We start from the raw sequence: 27,657 nt of genomic DNA, 5'->3' as shown, positions 1-27,657 counted from the left end.
TGGGGACCTGCAGCTGCGGAGTCACGGCCATACGCTGTCTCTGCAGTGAGAATTTAGGACAAGGACAATTTGACAAAGAGTGATAAATCCCATGAAGAATTGTACAAAAAGGGTCAGATCTTCGTAAAGAGAATTTTTGGAAGTTGTGGCCAAGTTCCCATCCAGAAGACAAAAATCTCATTCATTTATTTACCCCTTAACCTCTCTTTCTGTGGTGTATTATAATGTCACTCTGATGACTTAATCTTTAGTGAGACATGGCAAGAAAGGTCTTTTAAGTCAAAATTATTGTTGGAACCTGCACCCAAAATCTTTCTAAGCAATGAATTCTCGAGCACTGAAACTCAGGAGTGTTTCCTCAGAAATTCAGTCCTCAGAAGAATCTTAGATTTTCACAGGGTAGCCACAACACATCTACTATGAAGCTCATGGAAGTTTTGATTATGAAATTTTTATTATGGAGTTCACTTCTACCTTGGGCTTGACCTTTTTAGAAATAATTATAAATCATGCATTTAACCTGTTGGTGGATAAGAATAGTAAGGCGACTATAATTTTTTTTTGTTGTTGTACTATTTCTTGTAGGCTGTTCTTAGACTATATAAAGTTGTACATTTGAAATTTGGGAACTAGAGCAAGAAATTGTAGAGTTCTTTTTTACAGGAATTTAATCAGCCTGTCCCAGATAATGTTGCATCACACCCTAAAATGGCATAAGGCTGCTTGTTTCCAGGGCCATTCGGGGCCTAACAGCCCCTGTGCCACTGACTGGACTTTGTGCCTCACAACCAACCACCGGGCAAAACTGCATCCCTCACACCTGCCTCAAGGCAGATGTGGACACGGACATTTGAGGGTGAGAACACAGGCACATTCCCTGACTTATTGCTGTGCCCCCCAACTCCTGCCCCCGACAGAGGGGCAGCTACAGCCCTAAGCTGACTTTACACTCCTGGAAAAGGCACGTAAATACCTTGCAGTATGTCCATGTCTGCTCAGGAAGTCTGTAAAGCCAAATACAGCCACAGGGGGGAGGAAGAACCGTGTAACCAAAATCGCACCCAGGAATCCAGCCTGGTCGCACCGGGGACCGCAGCCCCGGGTTTCGCAGCCCCTGTCATCCCCTAGGAACGCTGCATCCAGAAGCTGGGTGCTACCCCCCACTTTGCTTCATTAGAGGACCCCTTGGAAGAGTTGTAAGATATATCCATGGATGTGTTCAGTTTGTGAATATACACTTAGTTAGACTGTTGCCTTTCTGCAAATCTTAATTACTGAAAGAGTTTGCTTTATTTGGGGCCACTGTAACAGTTTTTGTGAGTAATCTCCTGTTTTAATTAAAGAAAGTAAATAGAAATGCGGAAAAATAAATGTTAACTGAACCTGCTTCGTTCCCAGTACAGCCTGAATTCCAAAGCTTCAGCTGTGAGTCTGCCTCCGTACAGTGCCTGGGTGCGTACAGACAGGTGGTATGGGACCATAAAAGCCCCCTGACATTACAAAAGGCTGATCAGAAGCCTCTAGTTTAGGCACACATTGCTGATGTTGGATCCTGTTCCGTGATAGGACACAAATGTTAAGCACTATAAAGGTGTCCATGTGTACTGTGGCTGTCTCCATCTCTCATGTAGCTAAGCCCCTGCTCAGTGGGTTAAGGTCTCCTGGAGCCCTGATGGCCACAAGGCTGGAGCTTGGCAGGATGGAGCCATGGTGGATATTCATTTCCACTGTTCCCTTCTCCGCTGAAGTACTCCTTACTGAAGGCAAAAAGGAGTGTGAGTAGAGAAAGTGAGCACATTTTCGCCTCCTACATCAGAAGTATAATGCTATGCTGCTTCCTTGTTCTGTCTCTAATGGTCTGATCTGAGTAGATTAAGAACCAGCTGCTGCTTCAAGCTGTCTCTGACAAGTGCATGTAGAATCCTAGGCAACTGATGAAGTGCCAACTCCATTAGTTCTGCAGCTGACATGTTCCCACATGCTCCCAGCTAGTCTGAACAAGCATGGTGGGCTACTGGGGATGCTCAGTGGCCATGAGCTGGCACCATGGGTCAACAGCTATCTGGAGTGCTAGATGCAGGAGACATTCGTCTTCATTCTGTCTCTCAAATGGTCTTAGTATAGCAAATGATCAATGAACTGTTCCAGAAAAGTGATGAAATTCCAAAGTCCTGAGAGACGGTGGTAAGAGGGATCTCTCTTTCTTTCTCTTCCTCAAACTTGTTGGGATGTTCTACTCCTGTGCTGTCTTGAATCTCTCCCAGCTGTTTTCATTTTTACACAGAGGCTGCACTGTACCTACAACACCCATGTGAAGTGTCATGTTTTCCCCCTAATATGATGCCAGATCATTTCTGGGGAGCAGAGAAAAAAAAAAAAAAAAGAGAGAATAAAATGCTGAATATTTTGCACTTGAGGGTCAGAAATGCACACTCAGATCCTAGGTGGTCATTCATGAAGATGGATTGACAGGGCACAATTGCAGGTGTAGTGAATCATTGTCTGATGTGGCTCTCAGAACTTGTGAAACACGAGGGAAAAGCAGAGATCACTTCTGCCATGGTAGATGGGAGTCTATGTAGAGGTTTCTCCTCTCTGCAAATACTACTGTGCTTCTTCTGTAGTGGCCTGGCTGACAGAGCTCACTGAAGTAGTAGCCAGCATGTTTTCAATGCAAACTGATGTCCCTGATATAATTTACTGTGACCTGAGTTGAACCTTTCTGCCTATATCACATTTATTTTGTAGTCCTTCTTGTACTGCTTCATAGGAATGCATGGGACTGACAACCCAGAAAGAAACAACCCTAGCTGGCTGGCTCCCAGGCTTTGGCAGGCATATGTGAATCCCTGGCCCTGTCATCAAAGGCTCACTGGTACTGCCTTGCCTTCAGATCTTAAGCAGCATAATGTGCAATTGCCAAGGAGCCAAATTGTTTCCAAAAGCACACTTGTCCTTTGCAGGGGTGCACAACCTACAACCACCATTTCTTACTGCCCTGTGTGAAGCTGACCTACCCTGACTGCAGCAGTATCTTCTTACTGCTGAGTTTGTCTTCCTAAGAGCCAAGCCATCTAGGTTGGCTTGGTCCATCATGGTCCTAGAAGATGGTGACCAAGTCACTGATGCCCTTTGGGTCCCAGATCACTCAAAGCTCAGCTGCTGAGGAACATTCCCTAGAGAACACACTTATTTTCCATTGACTAAAGGGAAACTGGGACCCCTGGTGGTCTAGTGGTTAGGATGCAGTACTCTCACCGCTGCAGCCCAGGTTTGATTCCCGGTCAGGGAAACTCCCCTGGGCAGATGGAGCTCGTCAGCCCTGTAAGGCCATCCATCTAAAAGAAGGTCACTCTAAACAAACCTACGTCCTGAGGATGCCACTGTCCAAGCTTGCTCGGCCCCGGCAGATGAACCTTAGGATTAAAGGGTGGGCTCAGCTCAGCGCACACTGTGTCTCACCTAAAAAATCCACTGCGCAGGCTCGAAGGGTAAAGACCTTTCCCAAATCTTCGTTCGCGAAGACTGGCCATACAAAGGGAAACTGCAGAGGTATCATTATCACACTGAGCTAGACACCAAGAAGACCCTTTCTGAAGACCTCTAGGATTTCTTTTCTCCTTTTCTCCTCCACTTACCAGTTGCCTAAAGGCAGAGCTAACCTTTGAACATTTGTGATTTTTTTTCTCCAACAGAACTTTCCTAAATACAGTAAACATTCAAACTGTACTTCGTTCTGTTTTATAAATAAGTTGCCTGAAGGATATATTCAAATGAGAGAAATCACCAGTACGTCTACTTGTTTTTCCACATACTAAGTACACACCCAAGGCTCAGCTTAATAAAAACTCTATAATGTCAATTGATAAATGCATAAACACATGTGACAAAAATGCTGCAATGTTGAAAAGAACTGATACAATTTTTCATCTACCTGGGACAAACCACACCTTATATCAAAGCAACCCTCTAATATATAGTCAATGCCTAATTTAGAATATACTTATTAAAACGAACTAACACATAGATTAAAGAGAACAGCTAAGAAGTGTTAGGGAAACCTATGCTAGAAAAACAAGTGGCTGGCAAATAATGCTTTCACAGTGTCTACTCAGACCTTCAACCTCCAGAAAAAAATATTTTGTAATATTATCTCATTTTGTACAATTACTGAATCACAGCAAAGAAACTGAAAATTGAGGCTCCTTTAAGACATATCAATGAACATAATCTCAGTTTTTAACTGTAATATGAAAGCAAGATTGAGTTACAAGGTATCAAAGTGCAGCACTGGCAAGGATGTGAAATTTCTGTTCTAAAGTAATTTTGCACTTGTTTTCTCCCAGCTGTCAGATTTAATACAGCCAAACAAATTTCAAATATGGAATTTCTTCTTAAACTCAACAAAGAAATTTCTACTATTTTGTGTTTTTTGATGCAAGAAAGATTAAATACCACAAATCTCTGCAATGAGGCAGTCCCCAATAAACATTTTTCACATCTTTAAAATTAGTATTTATTACACTCAAAATACAGTTTAGGTTTTTTTCCCAGAATCACTTTTTGTCTACCCTCTCTTTTTTCCCACATTTCTCCTCTGTAGAGCCTTGTAGTGTACAGAACAAAGAGGATGGTTGCCTGACAGTCTGACAATTCTGCCACATTATCTGGGCTCTGCTCACTAACTGTCCTCTCAGCTATACTCTCCTCAAATATTGACACTGCTTTTAATGCACAGAAATACTGGTATTTTAAATACTGTCCAATCCAAAATGTCCTTGAATTTCAGAGGGTGTATATTCTGTCCTCTATGTCAGGCAGTTGTGAAAAATGCGATTTACACAGTGATTTAAATCATGTGTCACACAACCTTCACAGTCCTCAGATGGTGCTTAATGACACTATTGCACAGGAGCTCATAAAATTGGGCACATAAATGTTTTTATGGTTATGGACTTGTATGGGCTCAATTCCATATATCTTCCTGAATTAAGGCATTTCTGCTGAATTAGCTTTTGATCTTTTTTGGCCATCCAGTTGTGCATCTGGCAAGAGATCTGGGCTAAAAGCAGCTAAGGCATCAAGCCATTTGTTTCTTCAGGGTTGTCAGTCCCTGGAGAAACATCACTTGGCTATTGAGAAACACTAAGTAAGAAATAAGTAAGGCCGCACTTGTTGTCTAGCTTAAATTTTGTTCTTTGTGTGAAGAAGGAGCTTTTCAAAACATTAATTTTAGAAGATAGAAGATTTAGCTGCAAAAGATTCCCTTCAAGCCATCTCAAGCTGTTATCCTGTCAGCAGGAAAGCAAAGATGCTACAAAGCCTGCTCTGAGAAGTCAATCTTTAAGCCACTCTTTCTCCATCTTTTAAAGCAGTCTTACAGAAACATGACCTGTCAAGTATGAACATGCCAAAGTATAGGAAAGGAATACCAGGGGGAAAGATTAAAAGACTGAGGCATGGAGATGCTGGGAGATGGATCCCATGACTGTGGATAAAGAGCCTTGTAAGAGACAAGTTTGGTAGCCTGGCAGCAGAGGTTTAGGAATGGGGCACAGGGAAAGGAAGAGGTACAGACTGGAGGATTGTTGTGGTAGGGAAAAGATGTTGAGGATGTCTTACTTTGCAGTAAGTAGTCAGGAGAAAGGGGAGATGGGCACTGCAACGAGGTGAGAGGGATTTGAGAACCGGGCCTGAGGGTATTGCAAAATGGAAGATGGGAGTAGACATGACAGAAGTACTTATTAGACAAGCCTGATGACACTGATCGTTGTCAGTGCCCTCCCCATGCACACACAAGCACACTCCCAATGCCTTCTTTTTGGGCAAGCAGCTGCTGACAGTGCAATGGGGCACATTAAGATGTGTTTGCAGTAACAGATTAGTTGTCCTTTCTGTTGAGTAATCACTGTTCAGCCACAGCTAAAGCTGGTTTATTCCAGGATGAATGTTTTCAGTTGAGTGCCTGCTGCCCTGTAGAAGGCTGGCGTCCATGAGAGTCTAGAAGCGGTAGCCTGATGTTGGTCAGCTGAAGGTCCTCATGACCCACCTGGTTGTCTTACTGTAAATTTAGTTGTGATTTCAGGCTAAATGTCCCCCCTGCCTGGAGCCTTCTGGGCAAGATTCATACCAAGCTTGGACCAGCAGTTTGCCTCACATTTTTCAGCTCTCCCCAGCTGCTCATATATCATCACATCCCAGCTGTTTTGATATGGATCTGGCACATCACATCATGCTTGTTTTTGTGGTTCCTTCAGCTTCATTAATCTAATGTCTGTCTTTGAGCTGCTTTCCTGAAAACAAAGCATTTTCACTTAATATATTAGAGGGTAAAGTTTTTTAAAACAATTCTCCTTTTCAATAGAATAGCTATGCCATGTTCTCTTGTTTAAAAGTGTTGTCAAAACTAACAACTGTAGTTGAATGACTTTATTTAAAAATATGTGCACGTACAAAACCACTTTTCTCTAAAAACGCATACCTTCTACTGCCTATTTGCATGTAGATAAGTAAGACCCTCCATATTTTGTCAGATCAAAGGTCCTTCAATAATGTTTTAAGTTCACTGTCTTGTCTTTCAGGAATAGACTAGCAGAACTGACAAAGTCAGTTACAGCTGAAGAACTGTTTAAAACTCTATCATTTCACAACTACAGCATCTCAGTTAAAACCTGTGCTACTGTGAAGATGCTTAACACCTACGTATGAGTTCAATGCGAGTCACACAGCGAATTAGTGGAAGATCAACAGTTGGATCACACAGGGATGTCTGCACAGTTACCCTAGTCAGAAGTATGACTGACTTCAGACACAAAGAACATAGGACATGCTTCCACAGTAGTGTTTGGGAAACAGAAATGTAGAAAGAAATTTGGAGATCCTTCTGGTAATCTTTGTGTATAAACAGGGAACTAGAAAATAGAAATAATTTCTAGAATACTGTGTCCAAAGAGGTAAGGATTCAAAATAATATAGATGAAAACTACAAAACTTGGTATAGATCACTTAATCATCCTACAAGCTTGTTCTGTTTAAGTGATCAAAGATTAAAGGCCCCTTGATCACAATTTATAAATGCCAAACCTAGCTGTTGAAGGTATAATGAGATACAGTGGCTAGGAGATGAAGCTGAACTAATTCAGACCATAAATAATGCTCTCATTAGTTATCTGTGTGCATATTAACTCCTGAAATAATCTATCAAAGATTGCACATCATTAAAAAGAATTTTTTTTTTTTATTTGATAGACATGCTTTAATTCATCAACATCTATTAGACTCGAAGCAAATTACATAGTGGATGTCCAGTGAGCTGTTATACTCAAAGGGCTGGAGTAAATAATTGTAAAACCTATATTAATCACTGAGATTTTAAATTTATCCACTGCAAATAACAACCCCATAGCTTGGTTATGTGTTGCAAGCTTTATGTTTTGATTTGTTTGTCCTAATCACAGTATTAGGATGTCCTTTGCAGGGGATACTTCCTTCCTCCCAGAGCCAGCAACAACCCTAAAACTGACCACTGGGATGCATCCTGTCCTCAAGACTGTGTTGCCACCTTTGTCAGCAAGCCCTCATGGACACCATACTGGGATCAGAAAGGGACATTTTCACTGGCACTGTTGTCCAAAAGGATTAAAGAGAAGGTGACATTATTTGTGGGTGAGAGATATCCCACGACAGTTTTATTACTGTTGCACCTTTTAAAATGCATTGAAGTGCAGCCTGGGAACAATGTGCTCATTTTTCAAGATAACAGATATCTAAATGTGCCTCTCATTAAGCTCACAGTCAGCCATTTCCGAAGCCTAATCATAGCTCTGCCTTTTTGTTTTTTGGGGGGATTCACTTACCTCCCTGTGACTGTGTCCAAAGACAACAATAATCTGCTTTTTGGGGGTTTGAAGCATTAGGTACTGTTATGTAGTGTGCTGTAACTTGAAGTTACATCTCAGCATTTCACCCAGATCAGCATTGTGACTAGTCTTTCACCTATATTGGTGATGACTGAAAAATCAGTTTAAAAACTGAAGAAGAGAAGACTATGGGGTGACCTGACTGTGGCCTTTCAGTATCTAAAGAGGGCTTGCAAGAAAGCTGGAGAGGGACTTTTTACAAGACTATGTAGAGATAGCACAAGGGGGCATGGCTTTAAACTTAAAGAGGGTAGATTTAGATTAGAAATCAGGAAGGAATTCTTTGCTGTGAGGGTGGTGAGGCACTGAAACAGGTTGCCCAAAGAAGTTGTGGATGCCTCACACCTGGCAATGTTTAAGACCAGATTAGATGGGACTTTGAGCAGCTCGGTGTAGTGAAAGTTGTTCCTGCCTATGGCAGAGGGGTTGGAACTAGATGATCTTTAAGGTCACTTCCAACACAAATCATTCTATGATTTCACCCAACCCTTGTATTACAGCTTGTCATTTCTCTTTCATGAGTTATTTTCTAACAGCCACTGGCCTTGCATCTGACACATATTGGTAATAAGAATTGTGTTTTCAGGGAGAAGGCTGTTTCAATTTGCTGCTAGTTTTAGCCAAGTTATACCTATTTTGCATTTGATACAATGTTAATTTTTGCTTTTTTTTTTGCCAGTTATAGCCATGTTGCACAATGGCCTAATTTAGGGTCTGTAGTGTACAGATTTGCTCATGAATTTCTCATCTGTAAAGCCCTTACACCGCTTTGTCTACCATTAGGGGCTGATGCTTTATGAATCTTTTGCATATGAAATTGTGCCAAATGGCAGCCATGTAAGTCACCACTAGTTGTAGAGAGCCATAAAATGGACAGAGCTCTGTTTTCAGCTCAGGCCGTGTCAGCTAAAAGGACATTATGGCTCTCCTGCCAGACAGTATAGTTCCTTCCCAGCTGTTAGCTGAGCTGTTTGCAGAATTGTTCCTTACCTACATGAAGCTAAACGTGACAGATCAGAAAAGGGTTACTGTTCAAGGTAACCAAGCTTGTGCTGACAGGAGCATAAGCAGCTCAGGGGCAGATTAGAAGGGGCAGTAAACTGCAACATGAATAGTGAGGGAGAGGTGTTCAGATGAAGAAAACAGCTTCTGCTAACGCAGCCAGAAATTGGAGTGAACGTGTGCCCAAGCCTTAGTTTTGCTTAATTTCTTATATCTCTAAAATAAGAAGAACAATAGAAAGTAGGATTTTCCCCTGGCATCTTCTACTTATCCCAATCTCATATGCATACTCCCCATTAATGCTGGATTTTAATTTGCCCACTGAGCCCTCTAAAAGCTCCCTTCTTTGTTCTTATTCACTTCCCACTCACTTCTAAAGACAGTGGCTGTGATCATATTGTGAATTCTGTTATGCAGCAGTACCACTCTAATTAGTACTTGAATTTATTCCTGACTGTTACTTTGGAAAAAGCTGGAGGTATTTTCTCATTTGCATTCTTCAGGTCATTTAATGATAAATTTACCTTCTGCAATAGATGATGGGTTTACAAGTCACAATAACTCAACTCAGAAAAACTTAATTTAACAGATTGCACTTAAGAGAGTTGTTGCTATTGCCAGTGTATTCACTTCTTTCAGGTTGCTTCCAGCTACCAGTGCCAGCTCTGTATTGAGTACAAAATGGAGAATGGGGAATGTATAACTGCTTAAATGGGGTAAAATAAGAAGCGTGTATCTCTATCCTTATGTTTATGCTTCAGGCAAAGTTAGAATTTTATTACTTATTGTTTTTGCAATATGTTTTTGATGATCAGGTTTCCTCAGAAACCTGTCATTCTGAAGTACTCACAGTATTTTTTTGTCTTTGAGTTTATCCTCTTCAGCAGTGGTAATGATTAATCTGATTCTTTTGGTAAGCAGTTTTAAATCCAGTTACTTCAGCAGAATGAAAACTTTAACCTTAGTGAAGGGAAATCTACTGCCTTGTCAGTAGAGAGATCTTTTATATGTGTTGAAGGGCTGAATGCTCAGTAAACTCTCTTACGATGATTTCATGAGCACACCTGCTATCTCCTTGATGGTCAGTTTGATTTCTGGTAGCGTAGTTAAATTCAGATTTAATTTTATAAGGAATAGTGGGCTCAATCCTGCTAAAAGGCCTTAAGGGAGGTTTCACGCTGTGCAGCTATATCTCCCCTTTCTGTGAAAAACATTTCCCGGGGAACATTTTATTTCACTGAATATTCTGGGTTGGAAGGGACTGTCATGGATTTTCGAGTCCAGCTCTTAAGTAAATGGCCCATACAGGGATCAAACGTGCAACCTGGGTGATATTAGCACCATGTTCTAACCAACTGAGCTAACAGGAAACCTGGAATTACCTCAAGACCAAATCAGAAATAGAATTACTTGGCAGCTAAAATCTGGTTCCTGATAATAGTTTATTCATTGAATGTGTTGGAAAAGTAGAGATCCTGCACCTTGACATTGTTAAAACTGCCTCTTTTTAGCAGAGCTGTTGACTAATTAATTGCCTTCTTTTGCCTTCAGTTTGTTCTCTTTTTTTAAACATTAATTGCATTTTGATTCCTTATTTATAAGATATGCCTGATGCATGGAGGCTTTGGTCTTCTTTTCCAATAACTGGTAAGGAATTAGGGCTGTTGTTTTCTATAGCTTGTGTAAGCAGGTATCACTTTACTGCAGATCCACAAATATAGCAACTTCAATACAAAGTTCAGTCCAGACAGTCACCTTTGTAGAAAAAAATGTACTCTGATTAGAGTGAAGACCTTTACTGTAACTCTCAGTGGGACTTTGCCCTTATTAACATAGTTTATTGCAAAATTATGTATTGGAAGATATAGGAAGGCTAAGAATCAGTTAAATATTCATAGAATGAGGATTTTTTTTTCAAGAACAAGAAAACCAGCTGACTTCACACTTAGGGAAGTTGTCAAGTTCTGTGGAAATGAGAAGAGAGTGTCTAGTAAGAACTTAATCATTATACTCGGGCCTGTTTCATTTAAGAATCTCTATTAGTGTAAAACTGCAAAATTATGCAGAATATATTCTAATTTTCTTTGTGCTGCATTTTCAAATGCTTAAGCTTTCTGAAATAAAGGGATGCAACAAACAGTAACCAACACACATCTTTGACACACTGGGCACACCTAGTGAACAAATAAAGCCTTGTGCTGTAGCATCATCATTTCCAAAGGAAGGAGGGTGGGTATGTAACTGTAGCACAGTTTAACCTTCAGAACACTAAAATCTGGCTGTTTCCATAGTCTGCTGGTCACCAGCAGGGTCATCCACAGACTAGCCCTTTGAACTTGAAGAAATATTTACATATAGATTTAATAGATGACAGTCTCAGTCCACAAAGACTTACTCATGTTTTTGCAAGGAATCCCACTGAAATATTAATAAAAGGGTGTTAACTTTCCTGAGAACGAAGCTTGAAAAGCTTGTTCATGCTTCTGAGCTTGTTGTGCTTTTTCAATTTACTAACTGAAAAATCAAACTGTTTGGAGAGAAACAAGGCAAAAGAAACTTGTTTCCTTTTCCACCAAAACTTTCTCTCAAACTTCTGTACCATGTTACTCCTTGTGCTCTTGCAGGGTACTTAGCAATTTGCAGAATGAACTGCCCTGTGTGTCTATCTGGCAACTGGCTCCTGGGTTTGGGCTGCCTCTGGTAACTGATAGACCTGTAGCCAAACAGGACAGAGAACTGTTATTTTGTGATGCAGCCTTTGTTTTCATGGAGTATTAATTGGAAACTCCTTTCTAGTGATTTCTATGAAACTTTTAAGAACATATTTACTTTGGATGAAATCAGCTAACTGGTTCAAATGCTCCTATGAAAATCTCCTGTGGGTTGATGTGCAAAGGGTAAGATTACATAAAGCCTTATTTCTTTTAAATTCTATGATTTGTTGATTGTGTGTTACCCTTTAAATCTCCTTAAATACTTAAAAGGCTACTATAATGGCTTATATCCATAACCTGTTATGATTTATTTCAGTGGGGTTTTGATTAAGCTTGCAAGAATAGGAGAGAACACCTTGGCAAAGAATTCTCTGACGCATTTCTCTTTCTTCTCCTCTCAGGTTTGAAATATAATTTTTCCCTCTGTGGATATGGCTCATGAATGAAAGGTCTTAAGTTTTACCCTTCACATTACACTACGTGATGAATCGCCTGCAGTAGTGAGAGTTTATCAAAATAGTGAAAAAGACAGTTTACATTTCACTGAAAGTGAAAATTCAGGAAGGATGGAATACAAAGAAATGGGAAAATCCCACACAGGGCCTGACCACGAATTGGTATAAATAAATTCAGTGGTCATGTGCTGGATGATGCCTTCTGTTTCAGTAAACCACACCAATTCATTAAACAATAGACCATAAAAGAAAACTCTAGGCTCACTTCACACTCTCACAGATTTGTGGCAGGCATCAAATGCTTTACTCTTGACCACTAAATATAAACCTAGCTTTGGAGAGAAAAGAGGTATTAGGAAGATTTTTCAGCACCAGAGGCTTAGTTAAATTAAAAACTGTATTAAAGATTAAAAGAGACTGGATAACTGCTGTTTGCTTATATTAATACGTGTTTGTAGAATTTATTTTTAGAAATACATGCAGTAAATGGTAAGAACCTTTCTATTCCAAATAAATTTAAATAGACTAAATAAATAAAAAAATATTTACATCTTTCTCAGGTCTAGAATAACCTGCCATGAAAGCAGTTCATTCTCAGCTGCAGTTTTAAACATAAATTACATTTCTTCCAACTAATCCTAGAAAAATGTTGTAACAAAAAAAAAAATTTATTTAATTTTTAATATTAATTTTTGCTTTATACTGCTGTCATTGTTGCACAGTACTGCAACTTTTGAAATAACCGAATGTCTCCACTTGGATCAAGCTGAAACCAGGAAAATATCTTGTCACCTTCCATTTTCTTTACTTCTTATGGGCTGCTTATTCCAAGAAGCCCTTTAAGCTGTTGAGAATCTTCTTACTGTGGTGGTTTTGCTGTCATTTTACTGAAATCTCCAAAAGTAAACTTATCAGATTACTGACTGAGGCCACAGAAGTGTTCCTGGTTTCTACACACAATTGCCAAACAGGAATTGTAAGGTCCTTGACTTCACCTCAGAGAGTTTTCACAGGGACTGTTGGTAGCTTTCTACAGATACAACTGAAAGATAGTCTGCGGTGATAACTTGGAATTAAACCCTTGCTACAGACCCACTGGTAAGTCAGTCACTGTCTGCTCTAATTTGAAAAGCATCATTTTGCCTCCTGGTAAAGCCCCCACTTTCTATTCAGGTGAGACCACCTGGAGCTAAATAAAACCCCAAAACGATAAGCTTATATTCCATGAGACAGTCACAGGATTTTATTTTGATTCCTGAAGAGGCACTGAAGGTAACTGTGTGAAAAATGAGAAGGAAGGAGTAGAGATTCTGAGTAAACCTGAAACACCAGTTAAGGTTAACCTTCATGACTACAGCTGTGAAGCAAGAGCCTAACTACTAAGGCAGAATAACTTGTTCCAGTGAACATTGTTAAGACATGTTGATGGGTAAGGGAGGAATAAAAACGTTCAACTGTGAACCCAGTCTTGTATCATCACCTCATGCTAGTTACCTGAAGCCAATCAGAAGCAACTGAGGAACTAGTGTCCAGGTCTGGATACAGTCAGTATTATTCTTATTTATTATTCGTATGTTGTAAAAGAATGGGCTAGTGTCACCAGTGATACTGGGCACCAGGAGGTGAAGATCCTCAAGGATCTTCCTCAAGGACCATAAAGAGGCACTGACTGGACAGAATTAGGGAAAAGAGGGGGAAAAATTATATTATTAAATATATTTAAGCAGTGATTCAACCCAATAGAGCTTTTTGTGTGAAACTGGGATGTATAGTACTACTCAACAGTGGTTGCATACCTCCAGCATTTTCATGAAATTTTCATAAAGAGAAATGGGAGATGATCTTGAGAGGGACTGAGCAAAGAATCTCCAGTTTTTCTACATTACATCCATTGTCTGGAAAGATTCAAACATGGAGAAACAGACAGTTTCATTGGTGTGATTTTTCCCACAACTGGTAGCTCAAAGTCTGGATGCTCAGTAAATCTGAATTGTTTAAAATTTTGAGAATATCAAGTGTTTCAAGGCAACTATTTTCAATGTCTGTTCTGAAGCATAAGGAGTTGATTACTCAATTAAGACTGACCTTAAGTGAAATACAAAAAGAGGTTGTAGAAACTAGTGTTGATCTCCAAGTACTAAGGAAAGCAAACTAGTCTGGGTGGATGAATATGTTATGCAATGTAAAGACATTCTGAATCCTCGGCACATGTGAAAGCCTTGTAATACAGGTTTCTAAAAAAAGTCAAGTATGCTTCCTGTTAGCTGAGAGGGAAAAGGCCTTAAACAAGCATGTTCAAAGTGCTCCTTTGAATAACTGTGGTTTGCATCTAGGAATACGGCATAAGTACTTGCTGGACAAGAATCAGAAGAACTTTGAGAGTATGTGTAAAGCTGTAAAAAAACCCCCAGATTACACATTTGGTGTTGCCTTCAAGCGTTCCTTGAAGTGGGCATTTACTAAATCTCCCACAGACTTGAAGCAAAGCTCCCTCAACTAGTAGTAAAGCTCCCAGAGATCTGAACACAGATAGATTAGTAGGTGGTAAAGGTGTAAATTTCAGTTTAAAAAAAGAATTCAAAAAGCATGCCACTGAAAATACATGATTGTATGACAGGTCAATACAAGTTGTGCATATACGCATGAAACTGCACCTGTAAATGTGTAAGCTTTTCTAAAACTTTGGGAGCAGCAGGCTAAAACATTTTGAGAAGTCAACAAGTTCTTGATTTTTAAATTAGCAGTAGACATTTTATCTTCTATTGGGAAGATCACCAGCTCATGTCTTATTTATGATCATATGACTTACTCAACTCAGGTCTTATTTATGATCATATGACTTACTTCAACATACACTAACTACAAGTGTTTGGTACTATGGAATTAAAAAAATAATTAAAATAACCTTAGGCAGTAAATTGAGTTCCTTCATATGCTACTCAGAAGATGAGAAAAAGCTATAAAATGATAAGAAAATAGCCTCATCAGGCAGGAGTTCTTCCAAACTCCATCCCTTTGCTTCTGCCACAGACAACTTGTGGCCACTCTGTCATCATGCCATGTCTCCTGCAGGGAGAAAAATCCCCTCTGCTGCCACTGCAAAAGGCAGAATTCATCATGGCTTATTGTGGACTTCTCTGCCACTACATGTCCAAGGGAAATATTTACAGGACAAACACTTGTCTGTAATGGATGGATTAATTTGATAATGGGACTGAAACTCCTTTCTCAACTCACCCCTAAAACACATTACTCAACTTACTGTCAATGGCAACAGAAGCACCAGCTGGCCATATTCTGTATTCCCACCACACATACACACAAGCACCCCTTCACATCCTACAGGAGTCATCTTGCAGCCTCAGCACAAACAGTAGGCTCCCTTCTCACTAAAGATCTCACTGGTTGGCCTTGTGTCCTCCATACACACCTCCTAAGCCTCTGCCTTTAAGGTGCTCTCACACCACCGAGAGCTAATGTAAAAGTGTTAAAACTAAAGACATTTTTAACTATCATCATCTGTCTATATATTTGTAAATAAAGCAGAGGAGCTACTGATTTGTTACCACACGCAGTATCTAATTATTACTATACTACCTGGAAGGAGTTCCACCAGTACTAACTAGTACTTGTCTAGACAGTTTCTGGTAATGGGGCATGGATCCCATTTGCAGCAGGAGTATGGTCAAAATTACGTTCTGAAGCCAACATTTATGTAGATGTTTTGGAAATAGTGTGTGCTGGAATCATATTCAATGGCCAGCTGGGGTGTAGCCACCTGTTTCAAAGTAAAAGGCAGCCCCCACACGGTGGAGGATGTATAGATGTAGCCATTGAGGCAACAAAAAAAAAACTTGTTCTTGACTTCAGGCAAGCACTATTGAACCAGTATGAAGAGGCTGCAGACTGCAGGCAGGGCTCCCTGCTGGAGGTGCTCTTTGCTCTTTGAGTCATGACATTCTGAAGATGCTGAGAAAGTCTTCCAAAACTGAGACAGTGTAAATAGGAAATTTAACTTTGGACAGGGCGTGCTGTAGCATCCAGACAAAATAGCTGTAAACAGGAGAACTGAATATGACATAAGAGGGAAGATGAGCCTCACTGTGGGAAGCACTGCTTTGAAATACCTGAAGTGATCATAATGAGGTATCTATTAAAAAGCTGTCACTGAGTATGGTTGTAGTATCAGGAGATTCAGATAGTAACACCAAACTATTTCAACATGGCTATAGTTGCTAGTAATCATAAAAACATGATTATGCTTGAGAAGGCAAGAAAGGCAGCAAAGACAAAGAAAATCCAAAAAAAGACAACAGCCTGTGATCTTGCTTTTGACAGTATGACCACAGTTCCTATCTCCTTCTTTAAGATGTTACAGCTTAAAGGAATTATTTAAAGACAGCTATGGGAAAAACAAAATTAGGTGAAGCTAAAACACATGCCCTTGGTACATCAACCCAATCATGTTGCTTGAGAGAGCAACTTCTTCCAACTTCTTCCCTGCTTTTGCTGATCAGCTTTATTATCCTTTTCAGGTTTCCTGGGACAGGTCCAGCATCTCCTCAGGAACAGAGGTTAATAAATGAATGTTCACCACCAGCTACAAAGCACTTTCCAAGCGACAGCTCCTTCAGAATTTCTGCTTTGCATCTCTCAAGCTACGCAGCCCTTTTTTCCCTTCAGGGTTAGTAAATGGCTCTGACCACATCCCAAAGCTTTGCAAGAAATTTACTCTCAATTTTGAGCAAAAAGTAATCCTTCTGTCTACAAGACCAATTTGCCAGTGCATGTCATTACAACCTGTATCACTCACTCGTGCTGACTGCATGAAATAGGTATTTTGGCTGAAATTTCTTGCCCTGCATTTACTGCTGAGCCTGGTCCTCCTGGTTCTGCTGAGGTTACTGGTGGTGAAGTGGCAGGTGTGCTCCTCCTGTGACTCACCTCAGTGGCACCCGGGGAGTGTCTGGGTGTGTAAGCAGGGCTTCCGCCGAGCCCTGCTGTCCCTTGGGGCTGTCTGCAGAGGAGCTCGGAGGGAAGGTGCCTCACACCCAGCGCATTAAAAGGAGGCAGAAGCTGTAGGTTTTGTGGCCGGACTTTTCCAACAAACACCTGTTGCTGCCTGTACCTAAACTACTGAGGTGGTGCACGGACAGATCTTACTTCGCACTGAGCTTGGGGGTCCGCAGGGTCAGGGGTATCACATTAGCAATTAAAAGCAAATCCACGAAACCCCTCCTGCCCAGTTATCCTGCTGCTGTGGCAGAACCCTGTTTTCCGCAGGGAATGGCAGCATTTCCCTCTTCCTCTCTGGAAAGCGAGCGCGCGTCAGACCTCAGGACAGATTTCCCAACTCTGGTCTCTCACCACCTGTAGACCCAGTTTAGGATGTCAGCTGTTGTAGGTCAGTACTGTATGAGTGAGAAGTTGTGGCTTGATTTGTCTCTTTTCGGTCCCTTTTTTGAGGAACCCCCTGGTCTGTTGCGGGGCTGAGCTTTTCCCTGCCAAAACTCGCAGTCCCTGCCAGTGACTCCCATTGAAGCCAAAGCACACCGCGGGTGCGGGGCTGGCAAACAGCCGAGGAACCCTTCCGAGGTGGATTCAGTGACCGCGGGAGATCCAGCCGGGCTGAGGCACCGGGATGACAGCGTCACTTGTCACAAGCATGGAGAAAATCACGAAGCAGAACACCACGACATCCATTTAATAATTTGCTGCCCTTAATGAAACTGGTTGGGCAAAAGTATTGACTACGGCATGGCTAATACTTCTTTTTTACTACTGTTCTTGCTGAGCAGGCTGGTAAGCGTTCACCTTTCCGCGGCGGTGACGTTCAGCGTTGCTGCGAGGCAAAGACACGCACCCTACAAACAAAGCTCCCCCCGCCCCAGTGGTACCGCCGCGCCTCCCCGGCCCCGCTGCGCGCGGTGGTTGGTGCCGACGGCGGTGCATGCGCAGAGTGCGTGCGGTGGCGGCGGGCGGTGCTGCGGGACCGGCGGGTCGAGCAGGGTCGGGGCCTCCCCGGGCGGGTCGGGCCGGGCCGGGCCGGGCGCTCCCGGGGGCCGGAGAGGGCAGTCTCCGAGCCGGGCAGGGCCGTCCCGCCATCGCGGGCAGCACTGTGGGTGAGGAGCGGCGGGTGCGAGCGGGGTTTGTATGCCGGGACTAGTCCTCCCGATCTGCGTGAGGGGCTCGGCGGGGGCGGGACGGGGACGGGGGTGCCGGTGTGGTGTCTGTGCTGTGTCTCTGCGGGGGCGGAGGAGCTGTCACGGCCCTGCTGGAGCCGGGGCTCACGGCAGTGGGTCGCACTGTTCAGAGGCTGGTCGTGCCGTGGGATCGGTGTGTTTTGCCCCGGTTTTCCCCGGGGAGATGAGGGAAGGAGTGCTGCTGGGACCTCAAGTCGGTCTTGCCAGGTGTGGGCGTGGGGTGGGCGAAGGGCCTTCGGGGCTCGCAGCCCGCCCCCTCCTTGGAACGGGACGCCTGAGCGAAGGGCAGGGTGAGCAGGTGCCTGCGGGATCCGGGCTGTGGTGGTGGGATTTGCTGCCTGCTAAAGTAAGGCCGGAGATTCTCACTGGGTGCTGTGCCTTCGCTGCTTTTTGTAGCTTTTTCATCTGGTTCGCACCAGACTGCCAAACGCGTAGCGGTATTAAGCATTTACAGGCTGCGGTAGGTCTCGTGGTCATGCTGATGTCGCCGTATAATTCATAAAACGAGCTGGCATTCAAATCTTTCAGTACTGCCTGGCTTTTCTCTCCCCACTTATCCTTGTTTTTGAACTACAGTGTGTTCAGGAAGTTTCAGCTAACTTGAGACACTTGGTGCTAGGCTGTTCAGTTAATTACACTGATGTTGCTAATAACATATAATAATGTTGCTTGTCTGCATTCCATAGTCTCTTTTCATTTTTGAATATGTTTTCTGTTGGAAAGTGGCTTAATGTTAAAAACTGATTGCAGAGCCTTTTTTTAAGCCATGATCATGACTGTTCCAGTGTAAGTGGTCCTGCTTACTGCATTAAGTTTCTGTAGTTTTATGTCCTGGATCTGTATTTGAGATACTGAATTGCACCTAAAGCCGTAGCAAATGGTGGAAAATCAGTGAAGGAAAAGCAGGGGAGTAGTACAATAACTGCGCAATACTGTTGAAATAAAAGTTTCATAAGTAACAAAACAAGATTTGCTTCTTGTATTTTATCTTCCTGTTTCTTACCTTCCTACTTGACCCTCTTCTGCTTTTGCTTCAGTGCATTGCTTTGTACTAGTACAGATTTCACAGGGTGGTTGTTAATCTGAAACACGTTGCTTAAGGTTTTTTTGTCTGTCTACCTGTCTTTGGGATGACTGCCTAGTGGCAACAGGACCAAAGTCATAACTGCAGTGGATGTGAGTTCTCTGTGGTTTAGAAACTGTGTATATGGATGACTTGAAAATTCATTAAATATTTTTCTCCTTGTTCCAGATGGAAAAGAAGAGTTCATGGTTTCTGGTTTACGTAACAGCAGAGGCTGAATAGGCATGAAGGAGACTATAGTGGGAATGAGAAGTGTCAAAAGAGAAGAAATGAGTCCTACAAATGATGATGCAGTGTTTGGGACCATTTTTGACTGGGACTATCTCTTATGGGAAGTTCGTTTGACAATTATAGCTGCTGGTTTTTTAATCTACTTGGGAGTATTTCTTCTGTCTCACTGGTTGTCTTCATGGACAAGTACCACTTACCGTGCCTTGTATGCAAAGGAGAAGGTGTTTTGGAATATGGCAGTCACACGTGGTGTGTTTGGACTTCAGAGCTGTGTTGCTGGGTTATGGGCTTTGCTCATAGATCCCGTTTTTCATGCTGACAAAGTGTATTCACAGCAAAAGTGGAGTTGGTTTAACTGTTTAATAGCTGCTGGATTTTTCTTGCTTGAAAATGTAGCAGTCCATGTGTCCAACGTTGTTTTTAGAACATTTGATGTGTTCTTGGTAGTTCATCATTTGCTTGCTTTTGGTGGCTTGGCTGGTCTGGTAATTAATGTGAAATCTGGACATTATCTGCCTTTGATGGGAATGTTGCTGGAGATGAGTACTCCCGCAACGTGCATTTCCTGGATGCTTCTGAAGGTAAGAATGTGATAATTTTCAGATTATGTTTGTATATCAGTTTTCGTGTATTTTGCTTGTCCATATAGGTAATCTGGGTGGTTTGTCTGGATAGCTTCTCATCAAAACTGTGTTAATCCAACTGATATCCATGTTATTGCCATACCTGCTTTTGTAGTGATGGTATTTCTGCAGTCCTCCATATAGGTTTCTGTGTGGTGCTGTGTGCATGTGCACTGTGAGATGGTATAGATGTGTACTGAGTTTGGGATGCCATATATATGTGGAATATCATAGCACTATGTGGAAAAAATGCCTGAGAGCATGTGTTTGTGAAAGCTGGATATTTGCATTAGTTCTACAGATTCCTCAGTTCCTAATCTCGAAGTAACAGTCTCACTTCTGCATACTTTGTGTTCTTGTTTTTCTAGGCTGGCTGTGCTAACACCTTTTTCTGGAAGGCAAACCAGTGGGTGATGATCCACCTGTTTCACTGCCGCATGATTCTTACTTACCACATGTGGTGGGTGTGTATTTTCAATTGGAATTCTGTGGTAGAAAACCTGGGACTTCTTCACTTCATTGTTTTATTCTCGGGATTATTTGCTGTTACAGTAATACTTAACCCATACTGGACATACAAAAAAACTCAGCAACTCCTCAGCCCAACGGACTGGAACTTTGAAAATAAAGCAATGGAAAATGGAAAATTAAATGGTGAAACACAACAAAAGAAGAGGATATAACACTGAAGCAGCAGTTTCCTAGTGGGGTAACGCAAAAGTACAGTGCAAAGTAATTCCTTGCATGTGAACTAGAAACTTTTGCAAGAAGCTCATTGACACAGTGATTCGTTGCTGGTAGCATTCTGTATGCATCAGAAGTATTGAAAAGCATTGTTTGTGTTTCATATGTGCATACACATTAGAACTTCACCCTGTTAGTTATGAATTACGCCAACAATTTTGTCAAATTGGGCAGTATTTCATAATTTAGTGTGACATGCTCCCTAATGGCAGCCTTTGTCCTAATGCTTCAAAGTGGCTTCACAGTTGTCTATTAAGCTCAGCTTGAATCAAGTTTAGCTTGAATGTTATTTCACATATGGCAGAGATGCTGATACTGGAAATTACGTTGTTTATTAAGATCAATTATGACCCAAGTTAGGTATGCACAGATACCTAATTCCTGTGTGCCAGTGAATCATTCCAAGTGGCTGAGCTGGTCAGGGGAAGAATGCAGTCATAGCTTAGGTTTCAGTTTTGTTGTTCGTTGGTTTGTGGGTTTTTTGTTTGTTTGTTGGGGTTTTTTTGTTTTGTTTGTTTGTTTGGTTTTGTTTTATTTTATTTTATTTTATTTTTTTTTTTATTTCAAGTTCACTTGAGGAACAGGAAGATAATTGTTTGAGTGTTCACTGTCAAAGTGAGTTGTAGTTTCAGGTTGCCCTCAGTATAGGAGGAGTTTGTATCCACCAAAACCATGCATGTGGGGATGCACACATTTGTTGTATGTGCAGACTAGCTAGATAATCATAGTAATCCCTTCTGGAATTGAAATCAATGAAATACAATTGGCAACAACAGGATGTGACTCTGCTTCGTCCTTCAAGACTGCTGCTTGATTAGTAAAATTATTTTATTTGTAGACCCCACTAGTTCCATTAATGCTCCTGTTATGGTTCCTCTTATTTTTGGAAATGCACTTAGTTTTAGAGGATTTTAGAATCTGAGATGGCTCCTCTGTGGAGGAAAGCCCAGGTCACCTCCTGTAGAGTTCAGTTGTTCTTTTAGTGTTTTGATTTACCTTTGAAGAGCATACAAAATGACACTAACAATCTTTTGTACTTTATCTGTCACATCACAAAAAGCTGTCCTTGACCTGAGTAATTGGGTTCCTTTTTAGATAGGGACTAATGACAATGGACGTTCTCCCACTTAAAATATTGGTCTGATGATTCCTGGGTTAAGTGTTGGGAAGTGGATTAAGGGATAAAGATCATGATAGAAGAGAGTGACGCCTAGTGGCAGGAGAATGACAAAGATACTACTTTTGGTGCACAGAACTAGTAAGATAAAAGGCCTCTTAACTGGAACTGTGTGTGATACGACTGCTACACAGATTTATTTTGCAAAGCATAAGACTGGGCAGGCGCAAGCTGTGAAGAATTTTAGGTCAAGCCATGGGTTAGAGACTTAGTGTACTGATCTGTGGTGGAGCATATTGTTTTAAAAGTGTAAGGAAAGCACTCTTTGATGTAAACAGTCCCATTTTATTAAGTTTTAATGGCAGTGTCTTTGATTTTGTTCTAAGTGAAGGGAGGAAACTAGTGGTCAGGTTGTTGTGTTCCCTGATTCACTCTGTGTGAGCACAGAATTGAATTCCTGCTCTATGAGGGAGAGGAAATGTGTTTCTATTAGGTCACAAATGTATAGCCAGATCCTGTTGATAATGATGAAGTGGTGAATATCTGAAATTGCCCATTCAAAACTATGCTGAGAGGGTGACCCTCAATAGAGAGGGCCAGTCGTTTTATACAGCAACCCTGTCTGTTATTCTGCTTATACTCAATAGAGAACTTGGAGCTGTCTTCTTACTCCTAAACTGGGCAAAATGAGGTTGCCAAAACACTGCAATGTCACCTGTCTGGGCACCATCCTATAGTAAAAAGAGTTCTCTAAAGCTTGAAATGATATGCCTCTCCTGAGGATTTGTGTGGGGGAGAGTACTGTTAAAAGTACTTTGGAAGAAAGGAGAGAGATGAATTCCTTGGAAATGGAACTGAAAAATGTGATCTGAATGCATATGTAGCAGAAACCAAACCTCACTTCCAGGAGTTCCAGGGAGAAAGGTAGAGGGTAAGTCACCAGTGACCAGATATGGAAATGATGGTGTGCTCTATGAAGCTTAACATTTGAAGGTTTGGATTCAATAAAACAAGGTAATAATTGTAAAAGTCCCAGCTACAGGATTCTGAAGAATCCTAACAGAAAATGGAAGCATCAGAAGTAGTTCGGGCCAGGTGTGTAATTCTTATAGTGGCTAGCTAAAGGAGGGGAAGTTCTATGTGCTAAAATAAAAAAATATGAAGAGTGGGAGTTAGTAGTGAATTTGTGACTGAAAAAAGGAGACAGATGGAAATTTATGCCATGGTACCTGATGTCTAAAGTTTAATATTTTGTATTATTAATTTGTTTAATTTTATTAAGTGGCTTTTACATATTTCATTAAAATTATGTTTTTATCATCATAATGCAGTCTTTTTAGTTTGCATCTTAGTGTGAGTTTTTTCATGCAAAGAGTGTTATGGAATATCTTAAATCTTTTGCATGTCTTAACTGTATAATGAATAATACCTCGGAACACCTGTTAACCTAAACACTGGTAGACCTTCTAGAACAAGAAAGCTATGCAATAAAAGAAGTAACAGCACTCATTTGTGTTGGTTTGGTGGGATTTTACAGGCCAGCTAGAAATACAACATGACAAAAATAGACAACCTTTCTTCTTCATCTTGATGTCTTAGAGTTGGAGTTACCAGTTCTGTTACACAGAGCCTCTTTTTTTATACTACAATATAAAAAACCTTTTACAAAGGCATGTAGGGATTGGACAAGGGTAATGGCTTTAAACTGAAAGAGGGAAGATTTAGATTAGATATTAATATGAAATTCCTCACTATGAGGGTGGTGAGGCACTGGAACAGTTTGTCCAGAGAAGCTGTGGATGCTCCGTCCCTGGAAGTGTGTTCAAGGCCAGGTTGGATGGGGCTTTGAGCAACCTAGTCTAGTGGGTGTTATCTCTGCCCATGGCAAAGGAGTTGAAACTAGATGATCTTGAAGGTGCCTTCCACCTCAAATAATTTTGTAATTCTTCACTGCCTTTTGGCTGCTTCCTTCAGGAGGATTTTCTGGTTTATTATTGTGAATGACTGTCTTATTGCTCTGAAACAAGCCTGAAAAAGTTCTCAAACTGAGGGTTTTGGTATCTAATTACTCTTTCAACTAAGTACTGCTTTTCAACCCAAGGGTAGACTAGCCATAGCTTGCTTGTAAATTTTGTTGATGTGAAACTAATCCCAGTCCCCTTGGGCCTCTTACATGGCCTCATCCACAATCCCATGTAGAAAAATTCACGGTCAGCTTTAGTAGTGGCTGGATCAGGTCACAAGGTTTGCTGCTGTGGATTTGGAAAACTCTTGCATAATATGATTTTGGGTGAATTTTTTGTTTGCCAAGGTGACTGTTGGGGACTTGGTTCTGCTTTCTTGTTGAACAAGCTTATCTGAAGGAGTGCTGTTTGAAGCTTTTTTTTCTAAAAAACCACGACAACCCAAACCAACAAACTGTGGTGGGGGTGGGGGTGTTCGGTTGTTTGGTTTGGGGTTTTTTTAAAGAAAAATGTCTGATCTAAGACACCTTGACCAGGCATCTGGTTCTTACTGTCTTCAAACAACATTCCTAAATAACAGTTTGTGTTTTCCTCCGTTTGTGTCCTATCATGTTTTTTTCCAAAACTTGTCATCATTTCCCCCCAGCCCCAAAATTTTTCTATAATATTTACTTGCAGTACTGGTCATGATCTTGCAGCCCTCACATTACCATGGCAATATTTTTGTCCAGTAGTTTTCAGCATTTCCTGTCAGGCCCATCTTTCACTAAATAACCATGTCCAAATCTTTCAGGTTTTTTGTGTTTTCCTGAACACATTGATTAAATATTGATGTGATGTACAGTTATAAGAAACCTTTTTTAACCTCAGGGGGACTTACACTTAAAATGAATTTAGAAGTATTTACCAAACTCAAGTCTGCTCTTATACAATGTAACATTTGCTGAATGGTACAGCATCTTTACGCTGTGTACATAAATAAAAGTATTTTATTGAATAGCTGTCTACTGTGAGTTTCATTTACTGATTAAAAAATACCAATTATGTTTTACATGCTATTTGTAGTTTAAACAGTTTTTGCAATGCATGTGCTAAAAAAAACCTGATTTGTTTGTTTTGAAGTGTTCTGTTAAAGTTGACAAAGATATATCATACTTTTCAAATACCATATCTGTGGAAATGGCTATAAAACCTAGTAAACTAATGTTCCTTCACCAGCAGTTAACATATTATTCCCATGAGCTTGTTCAGAACACTAGAAGTTGTAGTATATATAAGTATGTATTAAAAAGAGTTAAAAAAACATCCCTTCTGGCTTGTGTATCTGAAGTGTGTGGTCCATTTTTGTATTAGCCTCTATCTGTGAAGACACTTCATTTGGTACCACATGACACATCATGGTTTAATATGAACTACCAACAACAAAAACAACATAAACACAAACACCAAAAACTTGTCTCGTTGCAAAAAAATACAATTCTAAGCATTAAAAGTGTGTGTCTTGCATTGTGCTTTGCAGGAATTCATGATGCTTTTTCAGCATTGGTGAGTTAAAGGAACACAGCATCATTGCTGGCATTTTAATTATTCTTATAAGAATGCACTGCGCAAGCAACTGGCTGGCTGCCTCTGCACTGAAGTCCCCCAGATTAATTGAAGCAGAAGCGAGACATTCATGTGTACAGCTCTGCTAACTAGACTGTGTGTGGGTACAGACTGGGATGAGAAGAACAATGTATAATAGTGTTTGTATGACTAAAGTCTCTTTTTTTTTTTTGGTAAATAACCTGTAAAATTAATTTAAATGTTATTGATTTTTGCTATTCAGGTGTTTTCAGTTAAAAGGTCAAATTTTACTTAGTAGTTCTTACTATATTTCCCAAAAAGTATTGGAGTACACTTAAGCTGACAGTTATTATTCAGCAATTACAATCTTCTGATCTTGTGTCATGGCACTGGTACTTAAGTTGGGATAAAAAAATACAAGCAATGGTCATTAATTAAGTAAATTATGCCTGTTGCTGTAGTTTTCAGCCCCCACATGGGTTTCCAGTGTTGGAAGAGATGCTTCATGCTCTGGATCTGATTGACTAATTAGTGTGTTCTGGTAGTGCCACAGAGCAGGAATAAGTGTTTTTTCAGTGCATTGTGCCTTCCTGTTTCCCCCAAGTTGAGCAGTTGATGAATGAGGTGGAATGACAAAGACAGGGCAAACCTGCAAGAACATAGCTGTTCTTGTTTATAGCTCAAGATGGCAAACAGACCAAGCTTGAAAAGAGTGTTGCCTGCTCGTGTGTCCACAAATAAGAAGAAAGCATGGAAATTGGCTGTACCATTGCTTGCTGCTGTTGTGTGTATGTTCTGATGAGTCAGCTAGGGTCACTGCTGAGTCCTTAGGGATATGACCTGAGCAGAGAGTGGAAATTTAATACTAGTTTTATCAGATGCATTACTTCTGGTCTGATATATTTATTTCCTCATATGATTCCAGTTGCCTCTGCTTCCTTGACTGCTTGGCTCACATGAGTATGCTGTAAAAGCTGACAGTGTTTTCACCAATATGTCACCTGATACTTACTGTAAAGACTTGTGAGGTTTTAGTACTGGTAATTGATTGTGGCAGCTCCAGGTATTCACTCGGCCTGACTTCTATATTGCTCTATAGATCTGCAACTTCTCTCTCCTGCTTTGCTGTTTCTGCTGCCAAAAGCAGTTTACCATGTGAACACTGCATTTTGTCACCAAAGCTGTGTTCACTGAAATTTAAGCACGGGAATTGCACAAAGCAGGCTACAAAATATACCTGAGAAAGGGCTAATTTTGTACAAGGTAGAGGGTTGACTTTCCTACGTTTCTGGACCTTGCAGTTCTGTCAGGATCTTGTAAGCATAAATCAAGATTATAACTGCGATACCTTAAAAAACAAAGCCATGCAGGCAAACTGTAAAAGTACATAGAGTGCTTTTGCATGGCAGTTTGCACAGAGTAGGCATAGAGCATCTAACGAGAGTTTGCTGATCTTGTTTTGTGAGTCATATTTACATGAAGAAAGTGTATCCTGGAAAGCAGCAGTAGCCTTGCTTAGGAGTCATAAGAATTAAATGCAAAAAAATAACTTAGGAGGCTTTGGGATGAGGTAGCTGGGACTGGTTGTTATGTTGTCCAACCAGGTTTCAGTTGGACATTGAATATGTAGTTTGTCCAATGCTTTAACTCTTCCTTTTTTTTCTCAGGACCATATTGTTTTAAGGTATCATTGTGACAGCAGTTGAGGCCAAGGTTAAGGAACTTGTTTTAGGACATCAAAATTCCCAAGCAATATATTGCCCAAAGCTGAAAGAACCTAAAGTCTGTTCTAATTTAAAATAATTTATTCTTGTATTATCACTGCCTTTTTATCTTATGTAATTATTTTTACCCCTGGAGACTTATTTGCATCTTCATGAGTACAAATCAATCTGCTCTTTTATTTTCCTAGCAATCCTAATACTCTTTGCTTGTCATTTTTTCCTCCTTGAATTCCTTTTTATTATATGTTGGCAGCTTAGAGTTGTCCATAGCATTTGATATAAAGTCTTCCCAGTATCTTGTATTATACTAG

The 27,657-nt window shown here is 40.8% G+C and overlaps 1 protein-coding gene across 3 annotated transcripts; it reads left to right on the top strand.

The window, feature by feature from the left end:
• Nucleotides 1-18,096: 18,096 nt before the first annotated feature.
• Nucleotides 18,097-25,053, top strand: CLN8 (CLN8 transmembrane ER and ERGIC protein). Of its 3 annotated transcripts, none has more exons than XM_032683611.1 (3): nt 18,097-18,212; nt 19,546-20,189; nt 20,600-25,053. In XM_032683611.1, exons 2-3 carry the CDS (start codon nt 19,602-19,604, stop codon nt 20,912-20,914), a joined length of 903 nt encoding a protein of 300 aa, XP_032539502.1. In that variant the 5' UTR covers nt 18,097-18,212; nt 19,546-19,601; the 3' UTR covers nt 20,915-25,053. The 3 variants fall into 3 exon arrangements, with proteins under 3 accessions (XP_032539502.1, XP_032539503.1, XP_032539504.1); XM_032683612.1 differs by having other exon boundaries at nt 18,106-18,226; XM_032683613.1 differs by having other exon boundaries at nt 18,106-18,237.
• The last annotated feature ends 2,604 nt before the right edge of the window (nt 25,054-27,657 follow it).

Source organism: Chiroxiphia lanceolata, chromosome 3 (assembly GCF_009829145.1).
Source record: "Chiroxiphia lanceolata isolate bChiLan1 chromosome 3, bChiLan1.pri, whole genome shotgun sequence".
Classification (NCBI taxonomy): domain Eukaryota; kingdom Metazoa; phylum Chordata; class Aves; order Passeriformes; family Pipridae; genus Chiroxiphia; species Chiroxiphia lanceolata.
This window is presented reverse-complemented; position numbering and strand designations above follow the sequence as displayed.

Coding starts and splice junctions, on each gene's coding strand:
- CLN8 (XM_032683611.1), top strand. CDS start 19,602: ATGAAGGAGACTATAGTGGGAATGAGAAGTGTCAAAAGAGAAGAAATG. Junction 20,190..20,599: donor TTTCCTGGATGCTTCTGAAG/GTAAGAATGTGA, acceptor TTGTTTTTCTAG/GCTGGCTGTGCTAACACCTT.